General features: G+C 35.8%; 1 protein-coding gene across 3 annotated transcripts in view; it reads right to left on the bottom strand.

Annotated features, from left to right (window-relative positions):
- Window positions 1-23,364, bottom strand: part of LOC145687831 (ras association domain-containing protein 5-like) — a 270,682-nt gene that overhangs the window by 26,397 nt on the left and 220,921 nt on the right. For all 3 annotated transcript variants that reach the window (XM_081761284.1, XM_081761283.1, XM_081761285.1), the window contains one exon: window positions 3,143-3,330. In XM_081761284.1, coding sequence (XP_081617410.1) covers window positions 3,143-3,330 — 188 coding nt within the window. The remainder of the gene's footprint in view (window positions 1-3,142; window positions 3,331-23,364) is intronic.

Here is a 23,364-nt window from a genome sequence, read left to right on the forward strand (position 1 = left end):
CAGAATCCCGCAACGCACGCAAAGTTAGCCATAGTATATCCTGGTAATTGTGATACCCTTTTTCTGGAAAGCAAGTAGCAATACCCCATGCTGATCGCAAATAAATGTAATCACCACTTTGGTCACTCAGAGTTAACACGGACTCCCTTTTTTGTGGTACGACCGTGTATTCGATTGCTATTTATTTATTTATGAATTTATGAAAGGAAATGACTCAAGGGAAGGGTTCGGATTTCCAACTCCGGGGTCACATTGGTCCTTTAGATGTGACCAGGGTTAGGGAAGAAATGACCCTGGCCTTCTAGAATGTACACTCATGTCCAAAATGATTGTCGTATATCTATAACTGTATTCTTGTAAGAATATAATTTGATAATGATTTTGCAGGGTACTTTTAATACTGATGCTATGTGTATAATCGGGAAATGTATATTTGTGTGAATTTCATAGGAAAAGAATTATAAATACGAAAATTAGAATGAGTAAAACAAAATGTTGCTAAATGGACAAGAAAGTTTTATTTTCGTTTTATTGTTCTTATTTATTGCTCTTTTGACATGAAATTTGCTACATACATGTCTTTGCCGATTATACACATACTAACATTATAAGAAATACCGGGCGAATTCGCTATCAAATTATATTCCTACAACAACATATTTATAGACATGCGACAATAATTTTGGACATGAGTGTACCATCCCGACCTTCGCCTGGTGGGAGTGAAGAAAACCAGGAAAACCTAATCAAACCAATGACAGCGTGCCGACGTACCACCACCAAAATAAGTCCGTGTTCAACTCTGAACGACCGAAGTGATGAGTTCGTTTACTTGGGATCAGCATGGGGTATTACTACTTGCTTTGCAGGCAAAGGATACTACAATTATCAGATATACTGTGCCTCACTGTTGCTTGCGTTGCGGGATTCTGTAAAATCCTAGAGTGTGGTATGCTGACAATAGGTGTCCGTCTTCTGGAAAACAACGCACCGATTCACTGCTCGAATGTTGGCCAGACAGATGCACGACCCGGGGTATGGAATCCGTCATAGTTCCCGTTTTCTCTTGACCGCACACCATCTTCATTCCACCTCTTCCCAACCATGTAGTCATTTCCTAGTGGCAAGTACTTCTGCGATGTTGCCATGCTGCTTTCTGAAGTGCAGTAATGGATTTTGGACCACTACACCTTACTTCACGTTCGAACATATAACACAGCAACGGTGCAGAGTTACGAGCTGTACATTACCACGTAACCTACATCGATATGCAAGATTACACACGCAAAATTCCGTCGCTTTACGATATGTAGAAGTGGGTAAGGATGAAACTTTCTCGCGTACCTTTCGTTAGCCGGCAAATTTCAAGGAATTCACACACGTGCAAATTACTCACAAACTATTAACTTGCGACCTCCGGTTTGTATAGGTGAAAATGATCCAAAGTAACTTGTAGAGTATTCCTTGCAAGGAATGCATCGAATTATCAGTCACCCTGTATATACACACCTGACCAACGCCAAAAACCAGTCTTATTGTCAAATTCTGTTACCAAAAAGTGCGTTCTACTACGGAAGTGATTTTGTGCAATGAATTGGTATCCTTTATTTAAAAAAGCGCTCTGGTATTTTAAAAAATGAAAAAACTAAAATAATTGATGGAAAAAAGTAAAAAAAGCAAATGAGAAACAACCAAGTTCGGAAACATCCGACATGAAATGACTGGAAATTCTTCGGCGGACAATAAACTGTTTCTATTTTCATTACGTTGAGTAGACGATCATGGCAAAAATTCCTGGTTGCAACACTACATTCTGACAACAAAATGTACTTGTTTTTTGTCAGCATTTTCAGTTCTTACTTTCAAATAAGGAAAATTCTTATTCCTTAATAACTTCTAAATGTACAAGATCGAAGCTTACAGATAAATCACTCGTATATTGAAAAAAAATAAGTGTCATAAAGTAGGTTCATTTTTCACATTTTAAATGTTTATTTATTTATTTATGTTTTGTAATTAGCGTAATGGTGGAAATTTAAGAACAAAATGGGAACTTCTGCTTCACAAGATGGGATTTTGTAAATTTTCAGGTTGGCTTCACTGAATGGACTATGTGTACCGACTTTACTTCTCCTGTATTCTCGCAACCCTGTAAACTAATGCACAAAACCCAGGCCCGTATTTCTATATTGTGCGCCCTTCTGCTGTAAATAGTTTCCCGCCCCCCGCACAAACTCGTGTCTCAAACAAGAAAACAAACCGTGATTTCACAAACATACCAGCTAAAGAATAGCATGGGGAATTTTTATAAATAATCGAAAACGACAAATATTAGAGTTGAATTCATAGTTTTTGGGGTCGCTGAGACGAATAGTGACAGTTTTAATACAATTCAACTTCAAGGTCATAGTCCACGCTTCAGGGAGAGTACGAATTTTAAAAGTAATCGAAAACGACAGATATTAGTGTTGAATTCATAGTTTTCGAGGTCGTTGAGTTCAACGGTATTAGTTTTCATGATGTTCTAGTTCATCCTTATCCGTTGGAGTGGGGTGGGAGAGGATGACTTTTTAAAAATATTCAGATAAGCTAGCTAATTAGTAACTACTGTAATTAGAGCAAACTAGCATATTTTCTCGCGCTTGCGCGGGACTCTGTGGGTTGCTAATTTTAAATATTACTTGATTGTGAATCATAAAAAAATTCCAAAATTTTGCCGCCCCCTAAATTCTGCCGCATTGTGCTCGAGCACAGAATAGCACTTACCTAAATACGGGCCTGACAAAACCGCCTTACCCAATAACATCACGTAAACACATAACAAGTAACGAAACGAAGCAACTCAGACAGTTAGGACCTTGCATATACATGTAATAGTTCTTTACACATGTTGATAAAAGATTAATCATGCGCAAGGTAAAAAGTTCTCCAGGAGACAAATGCTAACTTATAATTTTTGACCACTTTACGAGGATTGACCTTTTACACCAAATGTTACTGTGTTTGCTAGAATACAAGTAAATAAACAGCTCCCAATCAGAGTAGTTTCACACTAATGGTTTCATGCCTGGAAACAAAAACCAGTGTAAGCTCTTTCATATGTTACAGTATTATCGTCATGTAGATTTGTAAACCATCTCACCTTGTAATATGAAGCGCTTTGACTGTGTCCCTTGGCAAGTAAAACGACGTGAACGTCTTTTCAAGTGTCTCGTCATCTTTGAGGATATCGTAAATGGAAGGTGGTCGAGTCCCCGCTACTACACTGATTGGACGGCACAAATTCATATGAACACGTATGCATCCTCGGAATGTTGAATTATCCTCTTCCTGAAACAATGAAAAAAAAAAAAAAAACGGGATTATTGTAAGATGGAGAACAGAAAACATTTGGCATTAGGTCTATGTTACATTTTGCATTTATTACAAAATAAATACATAAGTTATTACAAAATAAATACAAATATTGCCTAAAAAGTGGTTAACAAGGAACCAAGACAACATGATAAGTCATCAGCTACCGTTGAGTTCATTTCTCTAGTCGCTGTCGTAACCTAGATTTTTGGATAATTTATATTTTGCCCCACTATAATTTCTATGGATGGCAATATTGATTAATCCTAAAATTCATATTTTCGGGTGTAGAATAACATTATCTATGATTGTGGTAAATTGCATTTCATTATCTCTTTTCACTTACGAAAAACGGGCAAAAGAAAAATTGTTAGCTTTTGAAAAATATTTAGTGGTCTTCCTCCTTAAATAAAATAAATAATGCACTTCGGAGATCATTTTGCGTAAGGGAAGGAAACACAATTGAACCAAGACTTGCATGTTTTGTGTATTGTACTTGCTAGACAAAAGATTTAAAAAAAACTGCACTGAAAAAAACTGAATTAACATACGAGGGTCGTTCCGAAATTAATGCCTCTTATTTTTTTGTGTGTGTTGACTTTGTATGTCTGTGCCAGATGTCGTTGGTGTAGTGCTAATGCTTGAACCTTCCTCTTTTATTTGCAGCTGGTCCCGTTGTTCTGCGGTAGTTGGCGCCAGCATAGGAGTGTTCCAAAATGGAGCCTGAGCCTGATATGAACGTGCATATACAACAACGATGTGTGATTGAATTCCTCACTGCTGAAGGAAGTGCGCCGATTGAAATCCATCGACGCTTGGTAAAGGTTTATGAAGACGATACAATAGACGTGAGCAATGTGAGGCGATGAGTACGTCATTTTCAAGGTGGTGAAAAGAGTGTTCATGAGAAGCCACAGCCCGGTCGACCCTGCACAGCTGTCATCCCTCGTAATGAAAAGCGTCTTGATCAACTCTTCCGTGCTGATCGCCTGATAACGACCAGATAATTGTGTACAAAGCTGAATGTGGCGAACTTTTTCAAGACCGAAGCTGTTGTCAAAACTGTAAAGTAGTAGTTAGCTTCAGCTGGTTCCGATTTTTACAAGCGCGGCGTACAGGCTGTGGTTCATCGTTGGCAAAAGTGCAAAACGAATGGTAGGAACTATGTGGAAAAATGACAGTTGGTAGTTGAAATATTGTTCTGTTTAGCTGTGCTGGTGTTATTTATGTATCTCCATTAGTTTCCACGAAAAACCAGTTGAGAATGTTCCAATGGCATTGCCAGAACGAACTTGAAAAGAATGGAAGGATGGAACGGGAAGGATAACTGTCATTGTTCCTTGATATAAAAGTAAATCTTTTTATCCGCACCTTCTTCTCTTTCTCGCAAAAAATAGCAAAATATCATCTCTCTATGACTTGCAGTTCTCGAGATATGGCTGCTTAAATATCTATAAATTCGAACTTGACCAATATCTGGGAAACGGTGGCCAGTTGACCAGTAGACAGTTAATCAGTGGCTACTGGTTGCTATTTGGTACCAAAATGTTCACCATCCTTTTAGGTATTGATCAACAGCAATATGATCTCTGTGTGACTTATGGTTCCCGAGTTTCGGCTTCTTAAATCTCCCGAAATCGGAACTATCTTTCGGACAATATCACAGAAACGGTAAGTCATAGAGAGATGATATTGGTTTAATCAATCCCTAATAGAATGTTAAACATTTTCGTACGGATATTTATTGACGGCCACTATCCAACTGGCCACTGCCAAACCAGTGACCAACGGTTGCTATTTGGTATGAAAATATTTATAATCCTCTTAGGTATTGATCAACATCAATATTATCTCTCTACAACTTATGGTTCCCGAGCTATGGCTCCTTACATATGTAGAAATTGGCCATTTTTGGCCAATATCACGGGAACGGTAAGTCATAGAGAGATGATATTGGTGTTAATCAATACCTAAGAGGATGGTAAACATGCTGGTACCGACATTAATTGTTGGTCACTGGCCAACTGGACATTGGCAAAACCAGTGGCCAGTTGGACAGTGGCCACCGGTTACTATTTGGTACCAAAATATTTACAATCCTCTTAGATATTGATCAACACCAATATGAACTTTCTATGACTTACGGTTCCCAGATAAGCTCCTTAAATCTCTGGAAATCGGTCATTTTTGACCAATATCTCGGGAATGGTAAGAGTGACGCGAAACATTTAATCACTTTCTCTGGTATTTTTTGATGCTCTATCGAATGCAGGGTTCAAAATTGAAAAAAATAGCAAATAACAGACAAACAGACAGACACACAGACATAGAGAATTCAGTAACATGTTGCAGCTCTTTCCTTTTCACAATACGTTTCAAACGATATACTACTTCACCCACCTTACCATTTTCAAATCGTGAGGTGGACCCTGTCTGGGACCCTACGGATTTATCTGAGGCAATAGTTTCCATTCAAGATGTGTGCCCCGAAAAATAAGGGAATAGTGTGCTTCCATCTACCCAAACGTTTCCCCCAAAACGGCCCGGGGTCAGATTTTATAGACGCGTCGGTATGTTACGTGTTGTTATAGACGTTCACACCAGCCTGCAGTAAAACGGACATTATAGTTTACTTGACGGGTGCTAACATTACACGTGCGTTCATGTTTGTGCGTATTTGGTCGTCCAGGAAAGTACGTGAGCTCGACCGAACAAATAAGCATAGAGAAAAAGAGTATGAATAGTGTAAGTACCCTGTCTGCAAGATGGTGCAAACTTGCACCAATAGCTCGCACTACATGGTGGCAGATAGAACCCACATGTCCCGCCACACTACTCCCAACAGTGAAGCTGAAAACGCTAGTTCTTCGCATGAGGAAAGTTTGAATATTGCAGACAAACGAACGTCACAATTTTGTTGAAGGTACAGGAACTTGTTTCTTTACACAATACCTTTCCAACGATATACTACTTGACCCCCCCTCCTTATCATTTGACAATTTTGGTTGAACCCTGTCTGTGACTCTTCGGGGGACCCTGGGATACAACTTTTTCATTCAAAATGTGTGCTCCTAGAATAATCGATACGTGTGCACTGATTTTTCCATCCATCCAACCGTTTTCGCAAAAATGGACCACAGTGAAACTTTATAGACGCCCTGGCATGTGATCTACCTTGCCCTGCTCTTGTGGACGCTTACAGCATCTTGCAGAAAAACAGACATGACTGGTTACTTCCGGACTGCTAAAATTACACATGCTTTGCTTTTTGTGCGTATTCACCCGTTCGAACCGAAGTACTTTCCTTGTTAGTGAATAAGTTTGTTGTCAATATGTTCCTCATTCAGTAGCGGGTCTAGCCCAGGGCCGGTGGGGCCTAGTCCCCCAGTTTTTTCTGACGGAAACTAACTTAAGCTGTTATTTATATACTTTTGAAAGTTTATAGTAAACTCATGATATATCTATCATATTGTGGGTTCTGGCTTCCCCCAGTTTCTTACGTTCTAGATCCGCCACTGGCTGAAAGAATAAGTCTTCGACTCAATTATAATTTGATTGATTTAGATGATGAACCGAGAAAAAATGAATAACATCTCAAAAACACGTCAAGACCTTCTCTAGAATTCTACAAAGCGTGTTTCGTCTCGCATGCATCTCTAAAAACAAGAAGTTTTTTTTTTTCAAAGAGGTCATTATAATAACGAAAGAAACAACGACCTCCAAACAAAGCAATTCATCCAGAAATAAATGGATATCTTGGAATTATCTGAGAAAGATATTCATTGCATTTCACGATTTCTTAGTTATTGGGTATCGATTTAACAGTAACAATTAAATTTGACACAAAGGCATTGTCCGTCTTTCAACAGGTATCAGAGCAAAAACAGAAGAAGATATCGAGATATTGTTTCTTGCAATCGACTCAGCGCCCCAAAAATAGGTTTCACGTCCTCTGTTAACCCTCTACTCAAACCAAAAGTGGTTCAAATTAACGATTTTCCGTTTCAACTTTTATCGCTGTAGAACGGAAACGATAAAGACGGACAATAATGACATTTGGATATTGATTCAGAGTCCGAGGAACAGGTTCTATCTTTGATCTTATTACTCTATTGCAAACAGTAGTTATAGTTGTAGTATTTCAAATTTGAGTATTGAATTCACATAGTTTCCATAATTTCCGGAAGTCTACCATGGTTTCGCATTGTGTTATGAAACTCACTTGTTCTTCACTGATATAGGATTCATCTGAATAAAATTTTAAATTACTGTGCTGTGTTGCAACGAAATATGGAAGTGCATTAATAGTAGGAATGCAAAAGTAAGCCGGATATTTTTTCGGGTGAAGGTTTTCTCTCCATAAAAGCCGGGATTTTTTTTTTTTTTTTGAGAAAGTTAGTTATATTTGAGTTTAGCGTCCCTCTCAGCAATGAGGCTATATGAGACGTGGACTTACAGCTTAACGCGGAATCCAAACCACACGAACTCCTGCCGGGAATCGAACCAGGGTTTTCAATATTTTCTGGGGAAAACGGAAATTTTCGCCTTTTATAATTTTCTTATTCAAATACCACCATTCTTCTCCTGCAGTGGACTCAGCAATTAAATGCATTTGTACAAAATTCAGCACTTCTGGGTTCTACATGTCGTCCGGGGCTGATTATCTTGAATGTTTATCAAACTGGCACTGCATCAGTTACAAACAAATGTAAGTTATGCAAGTCAGCATATCACAAGCATCAGTTTGGTTGCCTAACAACCGTACGATGTATCTGGAAGTTATATGTTATGCTCCTTTTACGAGTTGCCTAAATTCAAAGCGACAGCGAGAAAGCAGTATTATTAACCAAGAAACAAATGATATATATAAAATTTCGTTCTGGTAATATTTTATTTCGAGCTTATAGTATTCTTAATATTAATCTCATATAAGTTCAGTTTACAAAATTAAACCCATAAGCGGCTATTTGGTACGATGCTCTATCATGTCAATATGATTCAAATAGGAAACTTGTGGATGGTGTTTTTAACTTTTCCCCCCTCAACCTTTACTGGCATCAATAAATTAATTTGGCTGTTATGTAAATGTATACTCGTCACACGCACGTGTCTTTATCTCCGAAAACATTTCTAACTGAAGGTTGAGTTTATGTATAAATTATAGATGATAATTTCATTGCATGAAATCTATAACATTTTCAGAACAGTTATTGGTAGCAGTATTAAACTTCTTAATGAAAGATTCGTGTCGCTCAGCATTACCCAGAATCTTCACAAATAATTCGTTGGAATTAGAAAACGCACCGCGTTCCTTCAAATCACTCTTTCTTTCCTATCCATGACCGATTTTTTTTTGATTCATGGTTTTGTGGTTTTTTTTCTTATCTTCAGAAAACAGTAATCAAGTATTTTTCGATCAAAAGATCCAATATATTTCAGGCAAAAATTTCATGTATGCCTTATATCTGGAGAACTAGATACACTGTAGCCAAATACAAATTATCACTTAACTCAGTATGATGTGCTTATTTCGTTAAAAAAAAAAAAAAAACGAAAACTCGATTTAGGGGCCGTTCAAAAAGGTTGTGGTCCCTGATCCAAAAATGAATCAAATGATTCAATATATTTCAATCAAAAATTTTCTTGCATGCCTTACGTCTGGCACTTAACTTAGTATGATGTGCTTATTCCGTATAAAATACAAAAACACGATTTAGGGCCGCTCAAAACTTTTATCCCCTGATCCAGAAACTAATTATTGATCAAGATCACAATCATTTAATGCATTTTTTTTGATCATTCAGAAAATTCATGGCCAAGATCGCAATCTTTTGATCATTTTTTGGATCATTCCTAATTTTTTTGTTTTCTGTTATAATGTGTAAAGAAAGGTGCAACATAAGCCTAGTATTATAATTCAATAAAATTCAAATGTTTAGAAAAGAACAAAATTTCCCAGACAAAAGAGCCATGAAAATAACTTGTTTTTTCTCTAAAAAAAAAAAAAAAAAAAAAAAAAATTAAAAAAGCCCCTACATCTCTAATGAATTGTGGAAAATATCTTCTTGTGGACTCAAACGTCCCAAAGTAAATTACACACGAACATTAATGGAAAAATTAACCATCTTTGCATTGAAATGGGTAAAAGTAAAAGAACGAAACATACCAACGAAAAGCAATAACTATCTCCACTATTACCAATATTACGCAGCAAAAAATAGTCACGAATAGTATTTTATCTACTTGTGACAACTGTGACAAGTACAATAGTATATTTTAATATCTAATATGAAATTCTTTAATCTATATTTTTTTATTGATTTTTTTAGGATAATACAGAAAGGAAAATGGGTTCTATAAGGGTGTTTTGACACATATGTAATGATAACTCTGTAGCACATTTCTTCAAATGTGATATCACGCTATTATAATCTACAACTTTTCTTAATGGAAAGCCATAAAACTAACAAAAGGCGCTCACTCTTCAAAGCGTTAAGTTTTTTCTAAACTTTCCACCCAATTATTACATCAAAATTATTAGAAATCTATATTGCTACTACTAACACGGAGAGGTCCCACAAGTTGTCGCTCAAATCTGATTGCCACATAACTCATGTGAAAGAGCATCCTGAGAAATGAAAATGAGCGGAATTTAAGGTGTTATGGACCAGAAAGATAGGAGCTACGGGGCTTTAAAATATGAATATCTAAAAAATATATATTAGGGAATTATGTACGTTTAAAGGAAATATCTTGAAAACCGTTAAAGCAATCAAAACTAAAGTTGCACAATATAATGAGAACAAAATACCCTATAGAAAACCACATATAGTGTTGTCATAAGTGAAGCAGTGCTGCCAACTCAGATTTTTTTTCAAATAGCACCATATATAAGTGTGCGCAGATTTAAAATGCACTATTATCATTAAACATAACAGTGAAGTGTAGTGGTACAGTGTTACACACTGTTGGAGCTAGATGCTGAAAATATCCAATGGAAAACTCTGATATGTGGCAACAGATGGTAATAAAGGAATCTGGGTCTCATTCTATGAATTTAGTTCAAATGCATAACACCGATAGTATAACGTAGCAAAATGTTAGCAGTGTCACAAAATTTTGATGCATTTGAAATATTGATACATTGAAATTGAGTGATGCCATTTTTACGTCCTGTGTCAGCTCCGAAGCTATATAGGACGGGAGCTATAGTGTAAAGTGAGATCCGAACCACTATGATAGAGGAAGATAACAATGAAATGTAAGGTGAAAAGTACAACAAAAACATTTACGAGGCGAGATTGGAACCCGCGATCCCTAGTATGTTGGTTCTCTAGCCTTCCAGACCACACGACTATGCGGGCCGACTAAAAACGAAATGAGGTAATAATAAAATAATTATATTTCTAATGTGAATATGGTAATATTGCAGTGTACAAACATAATCATATGCCATGTAGGAGCAGAAGTAAAAAAATAAAATAAAATAAAATAAATAAAATGTCACTTAACACGAAAGACATAAACCAAGAAAACACTCTTCCAATTATTGATAAGATAATCTGGAGAACCATTTCACAGAATTAGAAAACACGTGTTTCTTTCCTCGCACATATCATTTTGGTTTAGCGCAGCGTTTCCCAACCTTTTTCAACTTGCGGCACACTCATAGATATTATCATTTGCAAATATAAAATACTGTGGTATTTTTTTTGTGATTGCTGATCTCCTTCTCACAGAGAATAAAGCTCGATTACTGGTTTTCCCCCGTGGTAAATCATTATGCTAATTTTTCAATATAATTTAAAAATATAAAACAATTGCAATGAAATATTGGACTTAGTTTTTTTTTTTTTTAAATGTGCTTTCTTTTTCGAAAACTGTATCCAATCTTTCACTAGGAAGGAAGATCACTAAATAACGAACGAACAAACAAATCTCTTTCACTTTTAAACACAAATGTAGGTAATTTGTATGCATACATTGCTTTGTCAAAAGGAATGAATGATATTTTAAAATTTCAAGTTACGATATAGTCTGCAACAATAAAGAAGCAATAATGGTCATAAGAATGATAACAAATACTTTTTTCAACTTTAAAAATATACAGAAAAATATAACACGGTACGAAACTTAAAATTGTAGATTCATAGTAGAGGTTCATAGTAATATGAAATACAAATATACATTTTTCCTTATGTTTTGCAATTTGATTGCTGTAGAATTAATAATTTTGTGTTGATTTCCTCGCGGCACACCAGCGTTATATTCACGGCACACTAGTGTGCCGCGGCACACCGGTTGGGAAACGCTGGTTTAGCGAGTTATCTGCTTATTCACCGGGACTACAGAAATATAATGCAAAACCCTCACTTTTCTTTAATTCATTCTTTTATTACTATCTGTCGCCACATATCAGACTTCTCCATTGATTATTTTCAGCACACGTAGCTCCAACAGTGTTAAACACTATACCACTACATTTCAATGTAATGTTTGTTGATAATAGTGCATTTTAAATTTGTGCACAGTTGTACATGGTGCTATTTCACACAAAATACTTTTATACTGAGTTGGCAGCACTCCTTCACCTATGGCAACACTGTTTGTAGTTTTCGGTAAAGTATTTTGTTCTCATTATATTGTGCAACTTTTGTTTTGATTGCTTTGACGGGTTTCAAGATGTTTACTGTAAACGTACATAATTCCATGATATAATTTTTTGGATACTCAAATTTTGAAGCCCCGTAGCTCCTATCCTTCTGGACCATACAATCTTCATTTCTTACGATGCTCTGTCAGATGTGCTATGTGGCAATCAGACTTGAGCGACAACTTGTGCGACCTTCCCGTGTAAGTACCAGTACAAATAATCTATCTATTAAAATGCTACGTTTATATGTTCGTGATGAAGGAAAGTTTGTATGTTTCTGGTCAATCCTTTCGATAGTGAGTTCTCGGGAACCATAGATTCTAGAAATATGCCGTTTTCACTGATCGATTACAAATTTTATGTAGATTACTCAGTTCTAATTGAATATTAAAAAAGAAGACCGTTATTCCTTTACTCTACTTTTTAGGGATGCTCAGGAAGTATCTGCATATTAAAATGATACGTTTATACGTATGTTTGTGGCCAATCCTTCCGACAATGAGAAATTGAAGATCACAAGTGCTAGAAACGTGCCGTTTTCGCTGGTCGATTCCACATTTTGTGTAGATTTCCCAGTTCTCATTGTTTTCTTTTTTTTTTTAAAAAAAACTCGTTATTTTTCTATTTCACAATTTAGGTGTCGTTATGACCCTATTACTTTAATAATGTCATTAGGTTGATACCCTTGTGAAAGACAACCAATAGAAGAGCTACATATATAGAGGGCTGCTGGACGTTTTAGGCACTTTGCTTTAATCTGAACGGCAAAACATATTGCTAGTTGGTAACTTCGAAGGCTTGTGGACCCACGATGAGGTATACTCGGATATGGAATTACATATATATAATGCATTTGGTATCATCTATCACTTACACAAGTTTGCCACAAATTCCATTCAACATTCTATATATTAAAATACTTCATTTATATATTTGTCTATAGCAATTCACTTCCTTTGAGAGTCCTTCTGTCCTTTAGTTGAGTCTGTAAAGGAGCTTGCACAGATATAGTGAGAAGTGGGAAGAAGATTCACGCTCATATTAGAATTGTGGGCTCTGGAAATAGCGCAAGTTCAGCTAGTGAGGATAATAATATTAATCTAGACGAAATTCTCTGGTATTGCATGTTCTATTGGATATCTTCTTCTCCCATTATTTCGGAGCTCGTGTAGATTGGATTCCACATTAAGGTGTAGGTCCCTGTCTCGTATAGCCTTGCTGGAGAAAGCAACACTAAACTCTCTCTCTTCCACCCATCCACCCCCACACCCATATATATGCTGTTCCTTTCTTATATACTGGCTTTGTAGACGGAAGTTCCCTACATCTGCGTTCAAATAACACTTCAACTGCTACACGATAATAAGATTAACATCAGAAATTCTATTGCTCCTACTGGTTTTGAACTCGAGACCATGTATTCCAAAGACAAACTCTAATCATTCTGATTCTACTATTCGATTACTTTTACTGCAACTGCATACTTTACAAATAATAATGATAATAACAACATATTGGAATACGATAAGCACAATAAGGTTTTCATTCACCCTGATATTTATTTGGTCATGGAATTAGAATACATTTTAGGAGCGAATGTATCAAGGTGTAGTATCTTTAAAATGGTGAGCTTCCGGGTGGCTAAGCGGTTATAATGGGTGCCTTTGGGGGTGGAAGATCCGGATTCGAAATCCTACAGGAACTCTCGTGGTTTGAATCCCACGTTAAGCTGTAAGTTCATATAGCCTCGCTGCTGAAACGGATGCTAAAATCGAATCAAATCTTTCAATTGGTTTACAGACTATCCAAAATGCCTACCATACAAGTGAGAGAAAACAATTTGCTTCAGAAAACATAAGATCATACTATATTGACATTATTTGTTGAATATCATGATTAGGGCCCGGAAGTTGAGGAGAAATTATCTTTTATACGAGTGCCCGAAGACGAGGCTATGTTTATTTTGGGTCATTGTAAGCCAGAAAATGGTGGATTTTATTTGTGCTATTTTGCCTTTTTCTGCGTTTTTGTTTATTGTTGTTTTTTAAAGCTTTATAGGTCTTAACGTTTTTTTTTTGTTTTTTTTTTTACTTTATCTTTCGACAATAAATTTACTGGCCATTAACTCGGATCACCACCACCTCTTAAACATCTTTTCTTTAATAAAGAAAATTCCAATGATAAGACATTCTTCAACGAGTGGACTGATAAGACCAGAACTGCAACAATCACAAGTCAGATAAAGAGGCGTAACAATGTTCTTCAGCAAGAATGGGGGCTGAGGGTGAGGAAGTTTTCTTATTTTAGTTTGTACATCAGTTTGTGGAAGAAGGACAGATCGTTAACCTACCAGAAGCTTGTATTTCTTGAGCATCATAAGTAATTCTGATTAAATTGGGTCTTATTTTTACGTCCTTTTTTCCAATTTTTAGGTGTTTTTTTTTAAATATTTTTGGGTCTTTTTATAGGTCATTTTTAGGCAAGTTTTAGGTCTTCAACTTCCGAGCCCTAATCATGATAAACACATGCTTATGTTCTATATGGAAAGAAGGAACAAAGAGTTAAGGGCGAAACACATAATTTGACGGAAGGTTGAGATTTCGATCCCAAATTATATTAATTATTTAATGAAAATACGCGTTATTCACAGACTATTTGCTACACTATGCCTACATTGGAGCTTTCTGGAGTAGTCATAATGTTTGGGTAACTGCCACATGTTTCTTTCTTTTTCTTTTTTTCTTTTCTTTCTTTTTTCTTTTTTTTATGACCGTATGAAATTTTGCATACCAAAATTTTACAAGGTTTAACAGAATGGTACTTTTGCTAACAAATATATTTAATTTGTTACTCTTCCTTTCGGTTTTAAAGATTACATTTGCAATATGTATTATTTTATTATACAATTTGTATTGCTCATAAAACGACAGTGACTTTCCAGAAATTGCATTGTTCTTTATTTAAAGGTAAAAGATCACTTTTCGAATACCATAATCCGTAGAGGTTAATAATAGTCGTTTTGCATAGGTCATGAAACGTAGATCAATACAAAATTTAAAAGTAATGTTTTGTAGTAAGACAATGAAATTTTGCACGTTTTCAAAAAGCAATTTGATAGAACATTCCTCTCACAAATTCCTTAAATCTAAAATAATTTGAAAATTTCTTTCTGAAATTCAATTTTTTAAAAAAAATGCGTACGTAGGTTTTTTGGGGCTACTGGCGACAAGGGATTAAATTTGGACCGGAATTTTATAATTAATACTGTTAGGTGTTTGAGTTAATTAGATTTGAATTTAGCGTCCCGTTCAGAAATGAGATTATATGAGAGGTAAGATCTACGGCTTAATGTGGGACCCGGACTACATAGGCTACCGGGGGACGAGGTGGCTCAGTGGTAGAGCGTTCACCTCCGGTGCCGGGTCCCTGGTTCGATCCCAGCTCGCGCCGTGTGAACTTTGTGGTTGACAAACACCGTGCTCGTGGGTTTTGTCGGGGTTCTCCCGTTTCCTCCCACTTTCTTCATTCCACCATTTTACTCCTCATCATCACCGTCTCCTTTAGCCTAACGGCATAACCGTGGGACGTAAAACTTAAAGATTTCATTTCATTTTTTTTACATAAGCTACGCCGGGAATTGAATCCGGGTCTCTCACGTCATAGACGCGTACGATAGCCACACAAACACAAGGGAACTTATCTTGAATCTTTGGAATCAAGAGCCAACTTGTGCCACACTCATGTTATGCTACTAATGAAATCTTATAAATAGGAAAATAATAATAATAATTTTATTGCATTGATATGGAGACCATCTGTGAGTATATCTGCCAGTGTACTAATTTATTAATCACATACGTTTTCCATTTCTTTAACAACAACAACAAAAAAAAAAAAAGTTTTAGAAAATGGAAAAATATGTACGTCACATTTTAAAGATAACTTTTCCGCCTAAATACGAACAACATCGCCTAATTTTTCTCTTCTAAGTACGGCGTATATGCGTTTTCCTTACAGAGTTTTGTTCTATCTATTGAGAATCAATAGATGACAGCCGGGATGAAATTTCTTTTAAAGTTATTGGTTTCAATGTTGAAGCCATGCCTCCGGCTGCTTCTGTTCTCAAAGTTTTCTCCACACCAGGGTTAACAGTGTTTGTGTTAGGGTTTCCACTCAGTCACCTGCGTCTCCCAATCAATACTACGCTAGGCATGCTGCAGTGCAAGTAACGAGAGAAGCGTGCCTTCACATCTCCCTTCTGAATGAAACACTCGCATCAAAACACGGTAGGAAAAACACTCGCCAGAGACAGTTGGAAATAACAACATAGTTTAACTACTATATCACAATAAAATACGCAACATAAACATACAAAATTGATATTTACCCAATATACATCTCCAAGAACAAATGAATTACTTGGGAGATGATCTATATCATATCCCTTAGCTCGCAATGCCGCTCGGATTGCAGTCGTCATTTTTTTAACAATAATAACTTTTGCTTTCCGTTGAAGAGGCTTTTCCTCCACACATAATCACTAGCACTAAGGAATTATCACTTGGTTCAAACATGAGAATTCATTAAGGGTTGCGAACAAGCACTATACGTCCATGCACTTTGTTCCCCATCATCTACGCTATGAAGAGAACGCACGCGCAATTCCAGCAGACGATTGCGAAGGGAAGTCCTTGCCGGAAGAATATTTTCCGGCTTCCTCTTCCGCTCTCTTCTATTTCTCCACATTTATCACACATTATACCTTTTTAAAAACAAACATCTTTCGTATTTCTTCACTACAAATTATTCACATTTATAAGTTATGCATATTGTGTACTCTTATTCAAGTAAATAATAATAATAATAATAATAATAATAATAATAATAATAATAATAATAATATTATAATAATAATAATAATAATAATAATAATAATAATAATAATAATAATAATAATAATATAGAACGAAGTAATTACATTTTCCAAAATTAAATATTTGGAAGATAAAAAATATAACAATTTCCAGTCAAGAAGTGTATTGACATGATAGACAAGAACTTTGTTTATTCAAATTGTGTCCCGAGGTCATATGAGGCGTAGACCTACCACTGAAAGTGCAATTTCAACTACCATAACACATTCAATGTTTTTCCCACCGGGAATCGAACCTGAGAGTTCGTGCACCAAAGGCGCAGGCTCTAGCCACTAGACCAACAAAGACTAAAATGAACAAGAACTAATCCATTTGAAACATGCATACGATTATTACCTCAAACTATGAAATTAGTTGCAGAAGAAATATAGACACAGTCTTTATGGTTAGAGTGAAACCGACCACAATTAAATCAAAACCACAAAAATCCAACAAATGGTTGGCATCCTTGTCTTTAAATTCTCACGGTTTCGGTTTTGATTATTGGCACAGTTCAATTCTAATTAACATTCTGGGATTATCTTTGGATACAAAAATAAAAGATATATGCAAAAATTAACGGAAATGCATGGGGTATGTTGACAAAGAGTAATACAATCCAATTGAATAGTGTGTCATACTATTTCCATGGGAAGATAACAATTGAGGAGCGCTTTTTTTTATTTGATAAACGGACACAAGTAAATTTCTCAAAAACCTTTCTTTCTACAAACTCCATTAAAACATTAGAGTCTTAAATATGAAAATTACACCATAGAGTATTCGTTTAAGCACTAATTTGTTTCAGAACATGCGCAACGAAATAACAATAAAAGAACTTCAATCTGGAAATTTGAGCAATTATTCAGTTTTGAAGTATAAATACTCCTCAATTAGAGATTGAGTTAATTTCACCGTCATAGAGAACGACAATGTTTTGTTTTGCATCGAGTATTTGCCGATGTACGAGTAGATTTGAAATTGCTTCAGCGTTAATAAGAATAGCCGTAGAGAACAATTACAGTAGTGAGCTCCTCCGTGGCTAAGCGGTTAGAGTACGCGCGTTTGGCGTGGGAGACTCGGATTCGATTCCCGGTGGGAGCTCATGTGGTTCGGATTCCACGTTAATCAGTAGGTCCACGTCTCATATAGCGTCGCTGCTGAACGGGACGTTAAACTCAAAATCAACTCAACTCAGTTACAGTAGTCTAAAATTCTAGTTTGGTAAGCTGGCTTCCATAGCCCGTAGCCAGAGCTAAGACAGGAGGAGCGAGATTACTTTTTTTGGGGGGGGTGCGAGGGAACTAACCTTTGAGTTCACCTTACATTCAAATATACATACCAACAAATAAGTTAAACTTTCACGGGGGATGATAAACCTGATCACCTCCTAGGTGGTGACCAGGGGGGCGCGTTTGGGACTAATGAAAACGTGAAATCCAACTAATATCAGTGGAGAATCTTGCACTTCCTACCAAAACCTGAAATGTGGTGATATGAGAAAATCTGCAATTCTTTATACTGTATAAACGAAGCTCAGATCTGCACTGAATGACACACACTAGAACCTACACCTACATCCAAATACCAGTAATACAAATTGAAAACACTGAACAGTAAGAAACAATATTAAGTATAGGTTGGAGGTATAAGAAATGATAACTTCGACCTATACTTACTATTGTTTCTGACTGTACTAAAATAGGGCAACGTTTTGTATAATTTGAATCAATCATCATCATCATCATAAGTATTTTGCCATTATTGGCAGCTCACTTGCTGCGATTGACAACCTTCCATGCTCCACGGTCTTCAGCTAACCTCTTCGTCTTCACGTATGATTTCTCCATTGTGATATCGTCCATTGATTGTACAGTCTCCTTCGCCCCTCCCTCTCTTTCCTGCCACCATACCATCTAGCACGTCCCTCAATCAGTTTTTTAATTATATTAATTTGATTAAAGGCATATCCTGTGGGCGTAGGGTGTTCTAATAGTTATGCCAAAAGTAGAGCTTTTTTTTTTATTTGTATTTCTATCCTTATACATCCATTCGAAGGGGGAAGGGGATCCAATATTTCCCATAAACCTACTCTCCAGGAGCGAAAAACGGGCATTTCAGCTGGTTTGTTTTTCATATATATATACCCTAACCTCTTATATAACAAAAAAACTAATATTACGGACTTTTCTGTTGGTTACACCGCAAACCCTAAAACCTCTCAAAATCCAAATTCTCCCCTAGTAAATAAATAATAGTTAACCTTGTATCCTATCACGTTATGCAACCACGAATTACAAACGTGTATTATTGTTGGTTGCATAAAAACCAGGTATTCTTAGAATCAGCGCCATAGACGTGCATAAATGTTGATACCCTCCCCCCATCGATCACTTCACGATCCTATAATCGAAGAAACGGCTTCGTACGCAACTAGAATTGGTGAAGATTTATGTATATGTAGAAGATTTTATGCCTTTAGATCACTCCTTTTGATGTGAAAAGCTGACGAAACGCACATATCCATTATTTTATTATTACTAAAGATTAACGCCACAGGATTAATGACATCGTACTACGTGTCAAACATAGCGTTTATTACTAATACAATGTTGACAGGACGGAATTAGCTCTCAGGACTCATGAAACGGTGCCCTGAGATCACTCAGTAAACAGGTAGGACAATCACACGCTTCGTGCAAGTAGTTTCCATTATGATCCACATCATCTCAGCCATGATCCACTTCAACCTGAGTTTTGAATTGAAGTGGGTATTGCCTAGCTGATCATGTATTCTACCTATCTATCTATTAAAATGCTACAAAACCAGTTAAGATCGACCGAGTTCCAACCTATAACTTTAGCTTTCAAACCTTTGATATACGGTTATTTGTGATTTCAAATTTATAACAAAGGTATACTTTAAATAAATTACTTAAAGAGATATTTTTCACAAAGTTTATCCTTTTAAATTATTGTTCAAAGCCTTTGCCTCTTAATAAGCCTTCTCCGAAATAAATGCAAATGAATTGTGCTGCCATCTCTGGAGTTTTTTAAACTATACGTTTGTGAACGTTTATATGTTTGTGGCAAATCCTTTCGGCAGTGAGATCTCGGAAACTGCAGGCTCTAGAAGGATGGCGTTTTCACTGATCGATTGCAAATTTTGCGTAGATTGTCCAGTTCTAACTCAATATTTAAAAAAAAAAAAACACACATGGGCATTATTTCTTTATTACATTTTTACGGGTACACTGCAATTGTTGAAATTAAAAAAAAAAACTAAATCATCATATCCTACCTATTATACATTCCAACACCGTGTAATTGTATATAAGGGCTGCATATCTCTCAGGTGTTTGTTTCATGGCCAAATTATAATGAAAAACGATGGATAAACATTTCTCTAGTCTAAGTTGAATCTTCATTGTTTGGAGTATTTTGCTCAATGAACACCATATATCACTGTCATTATAATTGATTGTATGTGCAATGTATTAGCTTATTTTAAAATGTATAAAGCGATAATCATGTCTGTTGTTCTGTATGGTTGCGAAATATGGTCTCGTACTCGGAACGGAGAACATAAATTGAAAGTATTTGAGAACAAGATCCTGAGACGAATATTCGGACCCAAAAGAAACGGGAATAGGGAATGGCGGAATCTTCATAACGAAGAACTACATAATTTATACAGTTTATCCAACATTGTTGGGGTCATCAAATCTAGGAGGCTAAGGTGGGCAGGTCATGGATGGAAGCCCGGATGGAAGAAAGAACGAACGCTTTCAAAATCTTAACTGGAAGACCAGCCGGAAAACGAGCGTTAGGAAGACCTAGGTGCAGATGGGAGGACAATATTAAGATAAATTTCGCAGAAATAGAAATACAAAGTAGAAACTGGATCAAATTGGCTAAAGACAGAAGTCAGTTGAGAGCTTTTGTGAACGCGGCATTGAACCTCCGGGTTCCATAGGCCATAGAGTTACTTAGTTTATGTATTTGCTTATTGCATACTACATGCAAGAAGAAAGAAAACACAGATCATACATGAATTAAAAACTGCAACCGGAAGTAGGATTAAATCTTACAAACGGTACGAGATATTGAAAAAGTAATCGAAAAAAATCTCCCCTTTACGGTATCTCTTGCCGATTTTTACCAAGACTACTTTCACTTGTGTCTGCAAAGAGATACGTACAGATGTGAGGAATAGGAAGGAGATTCATGCTCATATATGAATGATGCACTGTGCAAAGAGCGCAGGTTCAGCTAGTCTATATATTAAAATGCTAGGTTTATGTGTTTGTCTCCAATCCTTTCGACAATGAGATCTCAAAAACCACAAGTGCTAGAAATGTACCGTTCTCACTGGTCGATTCAAAATTTTTCGTAGATTGTCCAGTTCCAATTGAATATTTTTTTTAAAAAAAGGATGGCCATTTTTTTTATTACATTTATAGGGGTACACTAGAAGTGTTGATTTAAAGAAAAAACATCATATCCTACGAGTTATGCATTCAAACACTACACATTTGTATATAGGGGTTTGCATGTCCCTCAGGCGTTTGTTTCAAGGCTAAATGTTAATGAAACACGAAAGATAATCATTTCTCCAATCTAAGATGAATCTTTATTGTTTGGATTGTTTTGCCCAATGGACACCATATATCACTGACATTATAATTAATTGCGTATGTAATGTATTTGTTTATTACATACTGCATGCATGAAGAAAGAAAACACTGGTCATACATGAATTAGAAACTCGAACCGAAAGTAGGCTCAAATCTTGCAAATGGTGCGAGATATTGAAAAAAATCTCTCCTTTATGATATCCCATGCAGATTTTTATCAAGACGTCTTTAACTTTTGTCTGTAAAGGGATATGTACAGATGTTGTGAGGAATGACAAGGAGATTCATGCTCATGTGTGAATGATGCGTTGTGTAGAAAGTGCAGGTTCGGCTAGTAGCTTATTATTTAATATAGGCTCGTATGAATTTTATCTATTTATGTTCAAGTTTCAACTAATATAATGATCCGTTTTTTAAATCGTCACTTTTTTTTTCAATTTATTAGAATAGCCAACGTCTAAACTGATACATTTACTCTATAGCTTAGTTGCACTATAACTATCATTATTTCAAAAATCAGTTTCAAACATAACAATTATCAATGCCTTCTTTTAGTTTCCGAATTATATATTATATAAATCAAATTCAAGCTAGGTCCTACATACAGACGAGGCCGCGGCGGCTCAGTGTTACAGTGGTCACGCTCATCTCTGGTGTGTGGGATTTGTGTTTTGATTTCAGCTGTAGCTAAGTGGAATTTGTGGTGGACAAATACTTTGGGCGGGTCTTCTCTAGGTTTCCCCGTTTTCTTCCTTTTTCTTCATTCCACCGTTTCCTTTAGAGCTGAAGCATAATTGTGATGTATTAAACTACAAAAAATAAATCCTTTCCAAATATAGGTCTATCACGCTGAATAAGATGCAATAGTTCTACATATACATACAAATTACAAAATTGATTTTAAAAAGAAAATAATACAAAAGGGAACTTCGATTTACTTGTAATACCTTCAAAAAGATATTTTTGCGAAGTTGGTACATAATACCATATCCGTCAAATAATTAGAGAGTACATTGTTAAATACATGTTCTCGTATCTAATTAATCATATGTTCAGAACGCAAAGCTGAAATGTTCTTCAGAAAGTAAAATAACCACTCTCAAACAAACTTCAAATGAAATCAAGACTTTATATTAAATTTATTATAGGATTCAGAAGAAAGAAAAAAAACTAGGAATATAATTTTGTGCTGACTGTTATTTGCACCAAAAAGAGAAAACATAAAAGTCAGTAATCAACAGTATTTCGAACATTCATATTTGTTATTTCTTTAGACATATCAACAAATACATACATACATACATACATACATACATACATACATACATATATATATATATATATATATATATATATATATATATATATATATATATATATATATATATATATATATATATATATATATATATATATATATATTAGGGTGGCCCTTAATTTTTGATTTCCTAATTTCTTTGGACTCACCCCCTAAAATGGTTCCATATGGGACTAAGTTAAGGAACGAGAAAAATTAACTTCATTGAATAATATTAAATGGTGCCCCAAGCGACCTAAAATTTTGAATCCGATTACAGTACATAATATATGGGAAAAATCTGGAATAAAATCTCGTAATTTAGAAACGGCTTAAGAGAACGCAAAAATACTCTGGATAATGGAACTAGAGGAAGAAACACATCTAATGTTGTATAGTATTGTCACAGCGGCCATCTTAAAGTCTGCCATCTTGGATTCAGATCAAAATTTTTAAATAGAAAGAGGATCATGTGACATATCGTTTTGAGGTGGCGTTTCACCAGAAACA

Source organism: Thermobia domestica, chromosome 6 (genome assembly GCF_964235325.1).
Source record: "Thermobia domestica chromosome 6, izTheDome1.hap1.1, whole genome shotgun sequence".
Lineage (NCBI taxonomy): Eukaryota > Metazoa > Arthropoda > Insecta > Zygentoma > Lepismatidae > Thermobia > Thermobia domestica.